The following is an 18444-nucleotide window of genomic DNA, read 5'->3' on the forward strand; positions in this document are numbered from 1 at the left end:
GTAAAATTATGCTTGTATTCCCGAGATAGATTCATTAAAAAATATATTCGTATATGCATGTGCGTGTGTGTGTAACTGGCTTTCTAAATTTTTGTTTAATATTTTTGTTTTTGTAACCTTAAGTGAGACTGAGCTTTCATCTGCTGCTTTGTTTGGTTTTGATAATAAGGTTCTCCTAACCTCATAGAAGGAGGGGTTTGTCCCCTTTGTTTCTCTCTCTGGAATAATTTGTGTATTATTTATGCATAATAATTGCATATTAGGATTATCTGTCTCTTATTTATTTTTTTTTAAAGATTTATTTATTTATTTATTTGACAGAGAGAGAGATCACAAGTAGGCAGAGAGGCAGGAAGAGAGGCAGGCAGAGAGAGAGGAGGAAGCAGGCTCCCTGCCGAGCAGAGAGCCCGATGTGCGACTCGATCCCAGGACCCTGAGATCATGACCTGAGCTGAAGGCAGCTGCTTAACCCACTGAGCCATCCAGGCGCCCTCTTATTTTTTTTGATAGAGATCACCTATAAAATCATCTGGGTCTGGCTGTTTATTTGAGTGGTAGCTTCATTAATTGTCATAAGTCTACTCATAGTTGAATCAGTTTTGGCAAATTTTATTTTTCCAAGAAGCTGCCATTTATTCATTTCCTAATTCATTGGCTTAAAATTGTTCATAATATTCCTTTATTTTTAAAATTGCTGCTGTATCTGCTATGTTCCATTTTTTCATTATTTCAATATTGTTTGTCTTTTTCTTTTTTTTCTTAATATAATTTGCCAAAGGATTTAAATTTTACTTGTTAATTTCACAGATTTAGAGTTTGGTATGTGGATCCTCTTTTTTTCCTTCTCTTTATTGATTCCTGCATTTTCCCCTTCAAATTTCCCTAGGTTTACCCTGTTGCTCCATTAGTAACTTTTTAAAAAAAGATTTCATTTATTTATCTGAGAGAGATAGAGAAAATGTGAGTGTGGAGAGGAGCAGAGGAAGGACGAGCAGACTCTGCCCTGAGTGCAGAGCCCAAGGTGGGGTTCAATCCCACAACCCTGAGATCATGAGTTGGGCTGGAATCAAGAGTTGGATGTCTAACTGACTGCGCTACCCAGCTAACTACTTGATTAGATGTTGAAATACTCATTTTCTAATCTTCTCTAATATAAACATTTAAGTTTACATACTTTTCCTTTAGGTACTATGAAAACTCTATGCCACAAATTTTGATATATGTTGCCATGATCATTCAGTTTTAAATACTTTCCACTTTCCCTTAGTGCCTATCAACTTCCCTTTGCCCCTCCAAACCTACTCTCTTCCTTCCTTCTCTACCCTGTTCTCTGGCCCACAGGCTGCCTATACGGACATCAGTGGGCTGCTGTGCCCTCCGTCCCCAGTGGGGATTCCTGGCAGGAGATAAAACGAGAGGAGAGCAAGGTCAGAATATTTCTTTCCCTGATCTCTTCTTTGAGATTGCCTCAGCTTGATTACATCCCTTGAGAGGTCATGCTTGGGAAAAGGTGGCCTGCTCTACAAATATGATTCGCTGTCCTTTCGGATTCTGGTAAGACCTCTCTTATCCCTTTGGACCTACAGGTTGTGACTATTCTGCTATTGCAGGTCCCAGATCCTCTACTGACCCTTGATTCCCACATATCCCACCTACCCTATACCTTTAAGATGTGTTCTTTTATAAATCATTTGAATGACATCTGTTATCTGTTGGTACTCTGGAGGAGACACCATTTTTATTTTGTCTTTGGTCCGAGAGTTATTTAGAAGTTTGTTTTTAACTTTCCAGGTATATGAATTTCTTTTTAAGTTATTGTTTTAAAATAATTTCTAATTTAACCCATATGTATTCAGAAAACATGTTCTGTATTATAATGGTTATTTGACATTTGTTGAGACTTGTGGTCAATTTTTATTTTATTCCACATATACTTGAATAGAATAAGTATTTTCTGTATCTTTACTACTTTTGCCTGAGAGAAGAGGGTTATATAATTGCATATGTCAAATTTCTTCTTTAAACATTAATTTTTTTATACACCCTTTAGACAATATCATTGGGTACATACAGGTTTGGAATTATTTTATGTTTCTGGTTACTTGTTCTTTTTGCCATTATATAGTGACTCTCTTTATCTCTGATGATATATTTTGCTTTAAAATTTATCTTGTCTGAAATTAATACAGCTACTCCAGCCTTCATTTTCTTAATACTACCTCTGTATATCTTTTTTACTTTCTCCTTCAGTCTATCCTTACATTTTTGTTATGTCTTGTGTCAACAGTTGAATTTTTAAAAGCTGTCTAATATAGTTATGTTTTTTAAACAAAAGAAATATTGTCATTTACAATCAATGTCATTTACATTTGTCTACGATTCAAGGAATTGGGATTCTAGGCTCTGCCCTATTGTTTTGTAACCTTAACTCTCTCAAACTCTGAATCTCAGAAGAGTCATGATAAAATGCTAGTGTTGAATCAGATTATGTTGACTATCTCTTCTAGCTCATTTACTGTCATTCCATTAAAGTACAGTAACATGTTACAGATTGTTTTAAAACTAGACCTAAAATTAAAAACAAATCCTAGTGTAATTTGGTGAGATAATTCAAATAGTAATCGATGTTTAGCTTTGGGATATTTACCCTTTATTATTAAAAATTTTCAATTTTTCAGAGTGCCTGGGTGACTTAGTTGAGCATCAGCCTTGGGTCATGGTCCTGCGGTCCTGGGATCGAGCTCCACCTCAGGCTCCCTGCCTGTTTCTCCCTCTCCTCCCTGCTTATGCTCTCTCTCACTATCTCTATTTCTTTCTCTCAAATAAATATTCTTTTTTTTTTTTATAATTTTTTTTTATTTTTTTTTTAAAGATTTTATTTATTTATTTGACAGAGAGAAATTACAAGTACACTGAGAGGCAGGCAGAGAGAGAGAGAGAAGGAAGCAGGCTCCCTGCTGAGCAGAGAGCCCGATGCGGGACTCGATCCCAGGACCCTGAGATCATGACCTGAGCCGAAGGCAGCGGCTTAACCCACTGAGCCACCCAGGCGCCCAACTCAAAGGGTTAAAAACACTCAAAGTCCCCCTTTTCCATCCCCTTTATTGCTTCCCTCTCTAGGGGTCATCAGTAAGTATCCTTTTGAGTACAACTTTCCAGTGCCCGCTCTCTCTCTCTCTATATATGTATATATATACACACTGTATATACAAAAACATTTTTATTTTTACCTAAATGACACCTCCTCGTTTTATAGGTGAGGAAACGAAGTGAGACCTTGAAGGGAGACATGGGTTGACAAATTTATTGAAGGAAAGTGGACTGGACAATCATTTATTTAAATCTGCTGTATGTCAGACTCTGCACCCAGTGCTTTATTGGCACGAAGGGTTCTGTATTTTACTTTTGTTGGATGGGTCGTCGCACTGGTTAGCTAGGCAATTAATTTAGGGGTTGGAGAGCAGGTGCGAAAGACGCTTCAGTGCGATGAGTGTAGGATTTGTATTTTGATAGGAGCTGCAAAAAACCTAGCAGAGGACCATGGAGCTGCAAAAAAAAAAGAAGGAAAAACTGTCATCGGCAGTTGGGTCTGTTAATAAAACTTGTGAAGTTGAAACGCAAAGAACCTATTACCTGCCGAGCCCGAAGTTTATTGCGGAAACCAGGAACAGATACCGCGCCTGTGAGACTGGCCTTGGAGCTTGAATAGGAGGAACCAAAGGTTGTAAAGGATGCTGCCAGGAGGCAGCAACCGGGCAGCCCACCAACGGGGAAAGCAGAGAGCGCTCCCGGACCGGTCTAGAAGTGCGCCTGCGCCGACCGCCGCGAGGGGGGCGGGGCGGGAGGGGCGGAGCTTGGGGGCGGTCAATGAGCATGCGCAAACCGCGCGGCGAGGTGGGGGAGGGCGGTCCGTGTGTGTCTGTGTTGTTGTTCGGCGGCAGCGGCGGCGGCGGTAAGATGGCTGCCCACGGGGGCTCCGCGGCGTCGTCGGCGCTGAAGGGGTTAATTCAGCAGTTCACCGCCATCACCGGTAAGAGACGCGGTTACCGGAAGGTGGAGAGTGGGGTCTGGAGCGGACGGCCGTTCCGTCCCGGGCTTCCCCTTACCTTCATGCATTTCTCCCTCGGGCTTTACCCACAGCTCCCGTCCTCCCTTCTGAGGAAGAGGCGACGACGGCGTCGGGTCTCCGGGTTCAGGCGGGAGACAGCCCCCCCGCGCACCCCATACCTCGTTCTCGGCCTCCTCACAGTGTGGAGGGAGACACCCCCACTACCCCCAACGCCCCCCTTGTCAGTCGAGACCCGGGGAATGGGCCGATCTCATCCGCCCCCGCCGGCCCGGGGACCTGGGGGCGGGAGAGGTGGGGGGCCGCACCCGGGCCACCGCCCTCCTCCTCCTTCATCACCTTCTCTTTTCTGTGCAGCTCTGGGGTGCAGTGCATCTCTTACCTCCTTTTTCCATTCTTCCTCGGCCAGGTCATTCTCCCCCAGTCCCTGGCCTGCCCTTCCCCTTTCTGGGCCCCTCAGAGCCATCGCCGTGGCCCTGGCGTGCTCGGGCCCTCCCGCCTTAACGGCGAGACTGGTGGGTTCGGCAGTGCCTTTACCGATCCTGGGGGATAGGCCGCTAGAAGGGGGGTTGCTGCGGAGTACCTTTAAGACAGAGGTTTTAAGAGAAGAATGAGGGGGACCCCCCCCAACCTTAATAGGGAAGGCCTGGAGGAATCCTGGGTGGCGTTTCCCACCTCCCCATAATAAAATCATAAAGACTGGGACGATGGCGCCGGAGCCTCCCGCTGATTAAATAGGGATGGCGGCAGAAACTTCTTTGAGAGAAAGTCAGTTTTGGGGTGTCAGCATCCCCCAAATCCTCGGTTATTCTTTCCCTTTGGACCCCTGAAAAGGGCACACGGAGATCCTCTTACCGCCTGGAGGAAAGGCCCTAAGCCATTCTATGAATTCTCTATGCCTTGTTTCTCTCTGATGGTGCTGAACTTTTTTTGCATGAGTTATTAGAGGGCGGAGCAAATGATGAAGTTCTCTGTGGAGTGATTTGAGAGAAGAGTACTCCATGTGCCTGAGTGTAATTTTGCAGTTCTAGTTTGTCATTTTGGAAGGAGGTTAGAATGTTAGTTCCCTGAGTAGATCTATACTTAATCTTGTTATTTTTTAGGTGCAGAGAATGTTTCTACTGTTATTGTACCTAGAGTTTGACATGTAAGATCTGATTAAGTAAAATTTTATATTGTTCTACCCAGACAGTTGTATGCGCGTTGATGTTTTATAATTTAAAGCTAGTTTTATCTTTTGCTCTGCAATGACAACTAGACGTTTGATGCGTTATCTAGATGCTGGGCATGAAACATCACGTCAAAATTGGCAAAGTAAAATTGCAGTAAAATTGGGATGAGGAATGAAATGATCAACTTTTCTTAATATATTAAAATTTTTGTGATTGGACTGTTAAGGATGTAATGCATTTCCTAGTGTCTAAGCAGATTGCTGTTATTGGGAAAATTAGAAAATTATTGTGTATATAAGTTAATATTGGCAGCATTACCTTTTTATAGAAAAATCTTTGTAGTGAATCAGATGTAGAAGGAATTATTAATTTTTAGATTTTTCTAGAGTTGGTTTAAGATGCCACCTATTTAATTTCAGTTTTTTATGTTAATCACCTCCACTTCAGGATCTCAGACCGTTTCTATGCTAACGACCACCCCTTCAGGAACTCAGAACCTCACATTATTTTTTCTAATTCAGCATTTTTGTTAGATATGAACAAAACCCAAAGTGTGAGATAAAACGTCTCACTTGCTTTAAATTCTGTTTCTGTCTGCTAACTTACATGGCTTGTTTCCTGGCCACAGGCCTTTCTGTTCCTGAATCAGGTTGGAGACCCTTAGTAGACAATGGTATCTGGAAGTCTGCAAAAGGGAAAATACCTTAGATTGTTCTTAATGTATTATGAATTTCTACTAATAATTCTGGGGATTCTGGGGCTCCTGGAAGGCTCAGTCACAAGAGCATGCGACCCTTGAGCTCAGGGTCATGAGTTTGAGTCCCATACTGGGTGTAGAGATTACTTAAATTAAAAAAAAAAATTAAAAAAAAATAAATTCGGAGATTTTTTTTTTTAAACAAAACAGTGATTGTTAGAAACACATGATTAACTCCTTTAGTCTTTTTCACATATTTTAAAAAAGAAAGTTAGGGGTTCTGTCCACATGTATTAAATTGTAGTTTTTATGATAAAAGGGCATTTGATATTTATTCATTGTTGACTGAATTAAATTGACCTTAAGAGCTTTTGCTGTGCTTTCAAAAAGATTTTACTTCTCTGGAAGCTCAACATTATGGTGAAAGCAATGCATTTTAAAAAATGTGAGCCTTACCTTTTCTGTGGCATTTAAAAATAGAACAGAAAATTGAAAGAATTTTAAGTCTTATTTCTCATTAAATAGAACAGATTTCTCTATATGATGTGTGAGTATTAAGTAATGATGGATTTTTTTCTTATTTTTACTTGAGTATAGTTAAGACAATATTGTATTAGCTTTAGGTGTAATGACTGATTTTTTTAAATTTTATTTTTATTTATATAAAGATTTTTATTTTTTGAGAGAGAGCATACTTGTACAAACACAAGCAGAGAGGAGGGTCAGGGAGAGGGAGAATCAGACTCTCCGGAGCAGGGCTCCATCCCAGGATCCTGAGATATGAGTGGCGCCAAAGCAGACCCTTAATGGACTGAGCCACCCAGGTGCCCCTATTTTTATTTATTTATTTTTAAGTAGGCTCCATGCCCAATGTGGGGCTTGAACTTGCAACCCTGAGATTAAAAGTCGTACGCTTTACTGACTGAGCCAGCCAGGCACCCTGACTCTAATTAAAAAAAAACCAAAAACTTAAATCACACACGTACAAAAATCACAACATGAAATGATTTTGAAAAAAGCAAAAACTAATCTTTCATAACAACAATATATTTTTTTAAGATTTTATTTATTTGATAGAGCATAAGCAGGGGGAGTGGCAGGCAGAAGGAGAGGGAGAAGCAGATTCCCTGCCAAGCAGGGAGCCTGATGCCAGCTGCATCCTAGGACCCCATATCACGACCTGAGCTGAAGGCAGAAGCCCAACTAACCGAACCACCCAGGCACCCCTCACAACAACAATATTATTTATTTTACATATTATCTTCCTATTCTTGTTTGCATACTTTTGTTTTTATTTTTTAAAGATTTTATTTATTTGTCAGAAAGAGAGTGAACACAAGCGGGTGGAGTAGCAGGCAGAGGGAGAAGCAGGCTCCTTGCTGAGTAAGGAGCCTGGTGTGGGACTCAATTCTGGATCCTCGGATTGTGACCTGAGCAAAAAGCAGACGCTTAACCCATTGAACCACTGAGACGTCCCATACTTACATTTATTTTTATTATTATTTTTTCTTATTTTTACATTGTGGATCATAGTATACATAATTTAGAATTCAAAGAGTTTCAGTTACTATTACATCATAAATATTTTTTCTGTGATCAAACTCTGATAAGCAAGTAGCCAAGAGAAGTTAGTCTTTGTAATATTCAGATTGAGAAACTGTATACCTTTACGATTGATATTAGAGTCATTTGAAGTTGTATAGAAAACCAGTCCTGTTACTTTATGGTCTACTACATTTTATGGTATTATTCAGTTTGATCTCCCTTGATATTCATCATACTTGGGTTTGAATGACTGTTGACTGCTTTCAAAAGCCCTATCAGATTTTTTAAAAAGATTTTATTTATTTATTTGTCAGAGAGAGAGAGAGAGAGAGTGCACGCAAGCAGGGGAGCAACAGGCAGAGCAGGCAAAGGGAGAAGCAGGCTCCCCACTGAGCCTGATGTGGAGTACCAATAAATTCAGCATTGATAGACTACTGTGTACCTGATATGGTTCAGGTCCTGGGAATACTACTATGGGCAAGACAAGGTGTCTGTTAAGACAAGGTGCTTTAACCAAAAAGCATTAAGGTTAATGGGAATACAGACATATAAATAGGTATTATAATACAATGGGAGAATGGTAGGTAGCTATTATGGGAGCACAAAAGATGGAGGTAAAGGTTTCCAAGAAGAAATAATTTCTTAGCTAAAACTTAAAGGAGATGGCTAATGAACTTAAATAAAAGAAACAAAGAAAAAAGAGGAGAGGTGTTTCTGACAGAAGAAACATGTACAAAGGTCTGGAGGAGAGAAGGACAGATATACACACATACAGAAACCAGAAAGAAGAGACAGTAGATTTGGGGAGTTGATCATTCTGAATGAATAGGGCATAGCTAATGGGACATGCAGTAAATTAAGCTGAAGATATAAGTGGGTGGGTGCCAGATTAGGAAGGGCTTTGCATGTTAAATCTTGGCTTTATTCTGAGTGTAGTGTGGAGTCAATGAAAAATTTAATTGGGGGAGTAACATAACCAGATTTAGATTTTTTAGAAAGAGCTGCTTAGCTATACTGGAAAACAGGTAGGTATCAAGATCAGTAAAAGGTTGTTGCTTTTACTTTTTTTTTTTGAAGATTTTATTTATTTATTTGTCAGAGAGAGAGAATGCGCGCACGAGCGTGAGCACAGGCAGGCAGAGAGGCAGAGGGAGAAGCAGGCTCCCTGCCGAGCAAGGAGCCCAATGTGGGACTCGATTCCAGGATGCTGGGATCATGATCTGAGCCGAAGGCAGCCGCTTAACCAACTGAGCCATCCAGGTGTCCCGAAGGCTGTTGCTTTAATGCAAGAAAAACACTGGTGTCCTTACTGAATTAAGTTTGTGGCAGAAAAGTGGAAAATAAGGGAACAAAGCTACAGGAAGAAGTCAGAGGAGTCAGAATGAAGCCTCAGATTCTGTTTTGGACATCTAGGTATGTAATGGGGCTATTTGTGAAGGTTGTGGAATAGTAGAACAGGTTTGGGAAGAAGATGGTTAGTTCAGTTTCAGATAAGTTGCTGCCTCTGAGACTTCAAGTGGACTCTTCAATAAGCAGAGGACTGGGTCTAGAAAGAGTGATAGCTGAGGAGTTATAGTGATGGCTTTTGAGCTAGCTGTAAATGTGAATAGCATCTTGTAGGAGAGAGTGTACTATGAGAAAACAGTAGGCTCCAGGACACAAAGCTGAAGGAACACTAACATCTGACACAGTGCAAAGAAGAAAGTATAAAGAAACCAAACATCTCGGAGGAAGGCTAGGAGAATGTAATGAATGGTACTTCCAACATCAGGAGTTTGGCAGTAAGTCAGATATTGTGCAGGCACCTGAAACCAGAAATCATTGAATATTTATAGATTTTTTAAGAGGGTGGGAGGGGCAGTGGAACAGGGAGAGAGAGAATCTTAAGCTGGCTCCATGACTAGCGAAGAGCCAGATATCAAGCTGGATCTCACAACCCTGAGATCACTCTCAACTGACTGGGTGGCCCAGACTCACCCTGGTGGAAGATATCTTAAAAACCATCTAGACCAATTTCTAAGTTAATAAAATGAGATGCAAAATGACTTAGGGTTATATGTCCAGGACCGTGCTCATCAAACTTTTTTGGAGTGAAGGTCCACCTTTTTTTTTTTTTTTTTTTAATTTTCAGTCTTCATGGACCAGTACTTGTATAAAATACAATAAAAATTAATTGCTTGAAAAATGAAAAAAAAAAACAAAAGATAAACCCAAATACTTTTAAAAATTAAGGTATAATTTGCATACAGTACAATCTGCCCTTTTTATTGTGTATTGAGCGTGATAAATGTGTACAATTCTGTAACCACAGTGAGGTTGCAAAATAGTTCTGTCATCCTCAGAAAATTCCTCCTGCCCCTTTGTAGTTAGTCCCTCCCCCCATCTATAGCCTAATCTTTTTGTCTATTGTTTTTCTTTTCCAGAATGTCCTATAAATGGAATCACAGTATGTAGCCTTTTGAGTCTGGCTTCTTTCACTTAGCATATTGCATTTGAGATTCATTCATATTGTTGTGGTATGACTAGTTCCTTCCTTTTTATTGGTGAATAGTATACTATTGAATGGATATGCTACAATTTGCTTATCCATTTATTAAGTGAATGGATAATTGCGCTGTTTTCAGTTTGGGAGATTATAAATAAAGCTACTAAAAACATTAGCATACGATTGGTGTGAATGTAAGTTTTCATTTCCCTTGGATAAATATCTAGAGTGGTATAATTGGATTATATGCTAGGTATGTAACTTTAAGAAATTGCCAAACTGTTTTCCAGGGTCACAAATACCATTGCCATCATCAATGTATGAGAGTTCAGTTGCCCATTTGATACTTTTATTTTTTTTATTATTGTTTTATTTTTATTGTATTTTTTTCTTCATTTGGTATTTTTAATTTTTTGAAGTCATTTTAATAGGTGTGTAATGGTATAGTATTGTAGTTTTAATTTGCATTTCCCTAGTGACTAATGATATTGGGAGTTTTTTCATATGATAATTTGCCATCCATAAATCTTTCAAGCCTGAACTTTTAATTATTAGATTCCACAGACATAAAATTACTCTATCATTATAAAAGTTTCTTAATGCTTACACTGGAATTTCTGTTTAATCTTGTCATGGACTAGAGATAGCTGGTCTGAGGATCACACTTTGGGTAGCACAGTCTTAGGTAATGGCCGAACAGGGACTAGATTTCTGGTGTCTACTCCAAGGCCTGTGCATTTTTCATCATAATACTACTACCCTCACTATAGTTTCCTTTTGTTGATCCAACAAAAAATTAGCTTCGTTGATCTGTCCCCTAACTCAGTCATTTCATTTCTCTTATACTTCCTAAATTTAGTTTTCTCAGTATAAGGTTGGATTTCTTTTCTTTTCTTTCTTTTTTTTTTTTTTAGTGTTTTCAATTCCTGAATGCTTAAAAACTTATTAAGGATGGGAGACTGATGAGGTTAAGTTTTACTCTACTTCTTGCAACTATCACTCACTCCTGTTTTCTAGGTGGACAGTCTGGCTTACTTTGTTATCATTTCTGGGAGAAAAGTAGAACTAAGAAGCAGTCTCTTTTGTGTCTTTATCATTTCTGTTCTCTATCCTTCTGGAATAATAAGGTCTATATAGAGGGATTCTTTTCTCTCTTTCTGACTGCTCTACTTTGGTTCCTTGAAAGTAGTGGAGAGACTAATTTTTTCTATTTTCTATCCTTCTGGGATAATAAGGGCTCTGTAGAGGGATTCTTCTCTTTTTCTTTTCTTCTTTTCTCTCTCTCTCTCTGACTTCTCTACTTTGGTTCCTTGAAAGTAGTGGAGAGACTGATTTTTTTTGGCACTTGAAAGTGATATAAAGAATAGGCATAAGGAACTACTGTAGTTTGGAAGGTCTCTTGATTTCTTTCTTCCAGCTGTGGTGGAGATGTGGGCTACATTACAGGTTTTGGGCTATTTCCTTTATCAAGTCATTAATGGAGAGAGAGTGAACTAAGAGGCAGCAGCAATGAAATAGCCACTGGTAAATTGTATACCACAGGCTGGGTTAAATAATGCACTTCGGTGCCATTAGCAGGCTTAAAACAGAGGGAATAAGAAAAAGATAAGGGGTAAATAGGGTTCATGTAGTGAGAAATAGTAAAGTGGAGCTCCTGCCATAGATTATGGATTGAATTTTTGTGTGCCTCCCTCCTCCAATTTTATATGTTGAGATCCTAAACCTTCAGTGTGGTGGTATCAGGAGGTGGGTGCCTTTGGGAAATGATTAGGTCATAAGAATGGAGCTCTTAAGAATGGGACTAGTATCCTTAAAAAACAGACCCCAGGGACTTCTCATCCCCCTTCTGTGAGGACACAGTAAGAAGACAACTGTCTTTTTTTTTAATATACTTGAAAAAGAATTTTTTCTTTCTTTCCTTTTCTTTTTTTTTTTTAATATTTTCTTTATTTGAGAGAGAATGAGAGAGAAAGAGAGCATGAAAAAGGGGAGGGTCGGAGGGAGAAGCAGACTCCCTGTTGAGCAGGGGGCCTGATGTGGGACTAGATCCTGGGATTCTAGGGTCATGACCTGAACTGAAGGCAGTTGTTTAACCAACTGAGTCATGCAGGCACCTCAAAATTTTTTATTTTCTTAAGTAATCTTTACATCCAGTGTAGGGCTCAAACTCCCAACCCCAAGATCAAGAGTTGCATGCTCTACTGACTGAGCCAGCAAGGCACCCCAAGACAGCTGTCTTTGAAACAAGAAGCAGCCTGTACCACATACCAAGTCTGCTGGAGCCTTTATCTTGGACTTCCCAGCCTCCAGAGCTGTGAGAAAGAAGTATTTGTTTAAGCCACCCAGTCAAAGGTATTTTTGTTAGACCGACCTGAACACAGTAAGATGCAGGGTTAGATTAAGCTATCCTGTTGCTGCCTATAATATTGAGACCTCAAAATAAGCCTATTTAAACAAGTGCACAGATAGTTTAAATCTGCAAACTTGTGTTATTAGTCCCTCCCCCATTAAAAAAGATATGTTTTTTATTCTGAGTATAATAAGGTAGAAGTTCAAATTTTCTATAGCTGACCTATCAGAAATAGTTGTTACCTCTGAATATATAGGTAAAACTTGCAACTTGATTAAACTTGTTGATCACTGTTCCTTTCCCCTATACCATTTAGCTCTCTACACTTTTTCTCTGCCTTCTCAGTTAACCTTCACTTCATATTCCTATTTAGTTCAGTGGGAGTGTAATTGGCATTTTGGTTTGGACAGTTGTTTTTGTTGTGTAGGACCCTTCTATCCATTTCAGAAGAATTAGCGCTTGTATATATTTCCTTTGGCTACTGAAACAGATTACCACAAACTGCATGGCTTTACACACATTTATTCTCTCACAGTTCTGGGAGGTCATAAGTCTGAAATGAAGGTGTGAGCAGTCTTTGGGGGAAGAGGAGGCATTTTTCAAAGTCTTATGGCATCCCTGGCTTCTCTCCACTAAACGCCAGCTGTGCTCCCCCAGTCCCCAGTCATGAAACACCAAAAATGGTCTCTCACATTACTAAATGCTCTACTACTTCCCAACATTAAGAACCACTGGAACCTTTAATTATCTCTCCATTGTCTTATGTTTCTAAAATGATGCACTAAGTGATACAACCGATACATTAAGAATGATTATACAAGCAAGATGACTCAGATAATTTGGCTTTATTTAAGAAAGTGAATGGTGTACTTTGTTTCTTGGGTCCCTCTCAAATACTGCCTTCTTGAGTTGCCAGGATTTAGCATGTGCTTCCTTTTAAAAAAATATTCATAGGTAGAGACCCCCTCTTTCTTTTTTTTTTTTTTTTTTAAAGATTTTATTTATTTATTTGACAGAGCACAAATAGGCAGAAAGGCAGGCAGAGAGAGAAGGGGAAGCAGGCTCTCTGCTGATCAGAGAGCCTGATGTGGGGCTCAATCCCAGGACACTGAGGTCATGACCTGAGTCGAAGGCAGAGGTTTGTTTGACCCACTGAGCCACCCAGGCATCCTGCTCTTTCTTTTTGAACACTCTTAGAGGTCAGTTTCCTGGCAAGTGCCAGTGATGCAAGTTATCCGGTCACATTGTCAACAGAGGTATGATGGGGCTGTCTCTGGGATACGCTGCCTACAGCTTAGATTCTAGTGTTAAAAAGCTAAATAAGGATTATAAATAGGATGGCAATTCTGGGCCTCAAGTATTGACACCATCTGCCCCCAAAATATCACAGTTATTATTTCCTTTATTAATAGCTTTATTTTTGTGTCTTAAAGTCACTCCCTGTAGAATCCCTTTTCATAAATTCTATTTTAATCTATAGTTCAATAAACCTCTAGTCCTAGGAAATTTTGGAATACTTACTTACACTTTTATTAAATTTTCCACTGCCACCACAACACCTTCTGATGCTTTTCAGTCATATTGGAATGCTGCTTAGTTATACATTTCTTTAAAGCAGATCTCTGTTGTTATTGTTTCATTCTTTATAGCCTTCTTTTTTTTTTTTTTGGAGTGATATTTTTTGTTATATTCCTGCTTTACAAAAATAAACCAGAATGAGTATATTTAACATGAGCGAAGGACATGTTCATAGTATCAGATGAGTGAAGGAAAGAAAACTGAGATGTCTTACTCTGCCTGCCTATTTTCTAGGTTCTTTAATGTGAGTTTTCTTAATCTGCACAAGTACTTCATGAAGTTGGTAATATTCTCATTTTGTAACTGAAGAAACTGAGAGCTAGAGAAATCAGTAATAAGATCAAAGTCACACAACTTGACTAGGAGTCAAACTCAGGTTTATTTGTGTAGTATCCGTGCTTTTAGTATCTATACTATACTCCCTAGCTTGGGAACTGAAGGGAACGTGAAGAATGTTTTTTCTTCCTTACAGTGTATAGGACTGGCCAGAGGAAAAATTTGATATCTTCATTCCAGCTGTTTGGTGTCTCTATCCTCAGGTACCCAGTCTCTTTTTCATGCCCTAAGGTACCTCCCACCCCAGTGCAGCACTTCTTTTAGGCCTTCCTTAGCTCTCCTCCAAAAGGCACCTGGGTACTAAAGCTACTCATATCTCTTTCTTCCTGACCGAACTCCCTTAATCTCTTATTTTTTTTCCTCAATTTACGGGGTTTTAGGGAGTAGCTCAACATCTAATGAGGAAATTAATAAAAGGTGGAGCACCTATGTGGCTCGGTTAGGCATCTTGACTCCTGATTTTGGCTCAGGTCGTGATTCAGGATTGTGAGATCAAGCCCTGCCTCTGGCTCTGCACTCAGTGCGTTGTTTGCTTAAGATTTCTCTCCCCCTCTCCCTTTGCCCTGCACCTCTAAAAAAATTAAAAAATAAAAATAAAAATAAGCATGTTTGTTAACCTAAATAAATCTCTTCAGTGGTTGCATTTTAGGCAACATAATAAAGTGAAAAAAAAAATGTAGGCAGTTAGAAAAGGACTTTTAAGCAGACCATATTGTTGACCTATGAACTTGGCTGAGGATTGGCTTTACAAGTTCCTGATTTTCATACGTTTTTAAATTTTACTTTAGAGCCCACAAATTCTCTGAAGGGTTCCCAGTCAGTTGGAGTTCTGATAGTTGGAAGTTGGTAGAGAAGATGACAACCCCTATTTGTATGCAGTGGTCATTTTTAAGTTTAATTTCTTTGTGAACACATTTCAGAAGGAGTGAAAACAGCCAGCATTGGTTGCCATTATGGCAGAGGGAGTTTCACTCTCCTACCAACATATTCTTTGTGCTTTTTATGGTGCTTTTGTGCAGTGTTGAGCACCTGGAAAGATAGCCAAAAATGATACGAATTCAGTGATGTTATTCTCTGAAAAGATTAGTGGATGCCTTGTGAAGCTGGTTTTAGGGTTCATTATGAGGCAAATGTAACAGTTCATGCATCTCTCTGCTAGAACAAGCAGCCAGAGTGGTCTACCTACAGGAACATTTTAACTTTCAGAATTGCTGTGTTGATAAGTACATTAAAGTGGAATACAATAGATATTGGACTTTCAGACTAGCCTTTAAGAAATACAGTGTAAAGGTATTAGGAAGGCACTAAAACAAAGCCTCAGGTTTTATGACAGATAATATGGAAGCACGTAAGTCCCAAAATTGTTCATCAAATTTGTGCTGGTGTTGGCCCAAGATTACCTAAAGTTGGCTATTCGGATATTTGAACTCCTTCCCCTCAAAAAGTTGCGTTTGTCTGTGTTTTGAAATTTCTTTCTTTTTTTTTTTAAAGATTTTATTTATTTATTTGACACAGAGAGATATAACAGGCAGGGGGAGCAGCTGACAGAGGGAGAGGTAGAGGGAAAAAGAGGCTCCCTGCTGAGCAGAGACCCTGATGCAGGACTAAATCCCAGGACCCTGGGACCTGAGCTGAAGGCAGATGCTTAACTGACTGAGCCACCCAGGCACCCTTGGAATTTTTTTTTTAAACATTTATGTATTAAAGAGAGAGAGTGGGTGTTTAGGGGGAGGGGCAGAGGAGAGGGAGAGAGAATCTCAAGCAGGCTCCCCGCTGGGTGTGGAGCCCAACGCAACCTGGGGCTCAGTTTCATGACCCTGAGATCATGACCTAAGCTTGAATGAAGACTATAGCGATGGACATAGAGCAAAAATGATGGGTCAAAGTGGTTTCAGTTACACGGAAACCTTAGGAATTGTTGGTTGACTAATGGGATGTTTGCAGTGGAAGGAGAGAGAAGTGTTGGAAATTTCTTAAATTTGAGTAATATATGAAGCCTTTTTTTTTTTTTTAAAGATTTTTATTTACTTATTTGAGAGAGAGAGAGAGAGCGCGCACGAGAGGGGAGAAGGTCAGAGGGAGAAGCAGACTTCCCATGGAGCTGGGAGCCGGATGCGAGACTCCATCCCGGGACTCTGGGATCATGACCTGACCTGAAGGCAGTTGCCTAACCAACTGAGCCACCCAGGCACCCTATATGAAGCCTTTTTAAAGGAAAAAGCCTCCCTGGGCCTGTGTAACTAAAATGACCATATGTATACCTAGATGTATGGCAAATCCTATGTGAAAGGCAACTCTGTCCAATTCCCAGAAAGATTTCTCACTAACATAAATATGCAAATTTCTAGGGACTTAGGTCAAATGATCAGATGCTTTTTTTGTAATTTTTTTTAAATTGACTTAACATTAAATCCTAATATTATGTATTCATGGTTTATCCACTTGTGTTTCAAGACAAAATTTTTTTTCAAAAAAAATAATCTTGGGGCGCCTGGGTGGCTCAGTGGGTTAAGCTGCTGCCTTCGGCTCAGGTCATGATCTCAGGGTCCTGGGATCGAGCCCCACATCGGGCTCTCTGCTCCGTGGGGAGCCTGCTTCCCTCTCTCCCTCTCTCTCTCTCTCTGCCTACTTGTGGTCTCTGTGTGTCAAATAAATAAATAAAATCTTTAAAAAAAATAATCTTTTTTTTAAAAGATTTTATTTATTCATTTGACAGACAGAGATCACAAGTAGGCAGAGAAGCAGGCAGAGAGAGAGAGGAGGAAGCAGCCTCCCTGCTGAGCAGATAGCCCGATGCGGGGCTCAATCCCAGGATTCTGGGATCATGACCTGAGCTGAAGGAAGAGGCTTTAACGCACTGAGCCACCCAGGCACCCCTCAAAAAAAATTTTTTTAAGTAAACTCTGCCCACAACGTAGGGCTTGAACTCATGACCTGAGGTGAAGAGTCACGTGCTTTACCTACTGAGCCAGCCAAGCACCCCTCATGAAATAATTTTGTTCACTGTTTTCCACTGGCATCTTAGATATATGTCTTTGTCAGCTATCAGACAGCAGTATCTGCTCCATCATCTGACAGGTTTTTTTTTGAGCATGTGATTTTCACTTTACATTATTTGAGATAGAGCACTTTTAAAATTTATATGTGATGCTCTCTCTGGAAATTCAATCTTAAGAACATGGATAGATCTTAAGTACCCATTTGTTGTTTGTCATTTCCACAGCATAACCATATTGCTTTATAAATGAAAGTAAAAGATTAAACATATGCACATCGTATAAAATTCAAAGGATATGAAAGTGTTGTTTTGGCTGAAGCCCAATTTTCCTTTCCATGGTAGATCAACTGGTGAACTGAAGTACTATGAGATAGCTCTAACTCAGTTTATTAGACATTGGTCATATGCAAGCAAATACAGTGCTGCATGCTGGGGATACCAAGACAGAAGCCAATCCCTGTGTTCAAGAAGCTTCTGCTCTTTCCTTGGAGCCAGAAGGTAAACCATTTACTACTTGGTAGTATATTCACCTATATAAAAGAAGAGTATCATAGGGATGGGAGTGAGGAGAATGCTTAGCACACAGATTGACAAAGTGACAGGGTGGTTCTCGAGCATGCATGAACTAGATAAAGGGGAGATGAGGAGGATAAGGACATTCTAAGCATGTAATTCAGTATGACTATACTGAATTGTGTAGGATGGGTAAGAAGAGAGGGAAAACCAGAGAGATGAGCTGAGGCCTGATCATGAAGGACTTCCCAGATCATAAGGATTTTGGAATTTATACTGTATACTGTGGTGTCAGCCATTAAAAAGGCTTTATTTATTTATTTATTTTTTTAAAAAGCTGTTAAAGACTTTTAGGTGGATGTGTGTGTGAGAGAGAGAGATTGAGAATCAGACTTGTATTTTGGAGCATAGCTGCAGCAACAACATCAAAGATAGAATGATGATCAATTAAGAGTCTTTTGTAGTAATCTAAGTAAAAAGTATTGTGGGCTTCATTTAAGGCCTTAGAACTAATAGTATAGGAACGCCCGGGAGGCTCAGTCCTTAGGCGTCTGTCTTTGCCTCAGGTCATGATCCCTAGGTTCTGAGATCAAGCCCTACATCGGGCTCCCTGCTCTGCGGGAAGCCTGCTTCTCCCTATCCCACTCCCCCTACTTGTGTTCCTTCTCTCGCTCTGATTGTCAAATAAATAAAATATTTAAAAA

At 39.8% G+C, this 18444-nt stretch overlaps 1 protein-coding gene and 1 pseudogene across 3 annotated transcripts in view; one reads left to right on the forward strand and one right to left on the reverse strand.

Annotated features, from left to right (window-relative positions):
* Window positions 1-3290: 3290 nt before the first annotated feature.
* Window positions 3291-5037, reverse strand: LOC123394437 (annotated as a pseudogene).
* UBXN7 (UBX domain protein 7) overlaps window positions 3905-18444 on the forward strand; it is a 61696-nt gene continuing 47156 nt past the window's right edge. Inside the window, exons 1-2 of one of the 3 annotated variants that reach the window (XM_013052637.2) lie at window positions 3920-4030; window positions 14366-14432. Coding sequence is in view for 2 of the 3 variants with exons in the window: in XM_004745349.3 (XP_004745406.2) it covers window positions 3958-4030 (73 nt within the window). In the remaining variant the exon portion in view is untranslated. Of the gene's footprint in view, window positions 4031-9903; window positions 9927-14365; window positions 14433-18444 lie in introns of all 3 variants that reach the window. The other 2 variants (XM_045088758.1, XM_004745349.3) reach the window with 2 other exon arrangements.

This window comes from Mustela putorius, unplaced genomic scaffold (genome assembly GCF_011764305.1).
Source record: "Mustela putorius furo isolate JIRA1106 unplaced genomic scaffold, ASM1176430v1.1 tig00003834_pilon_pilon_pilon, whole genome shotgun sequence".
NCBI lineage: Eukaryota > Metazoa > Chordata > Mammalia > Carnivora > Mustelidae > Mustela > Mustela putorius.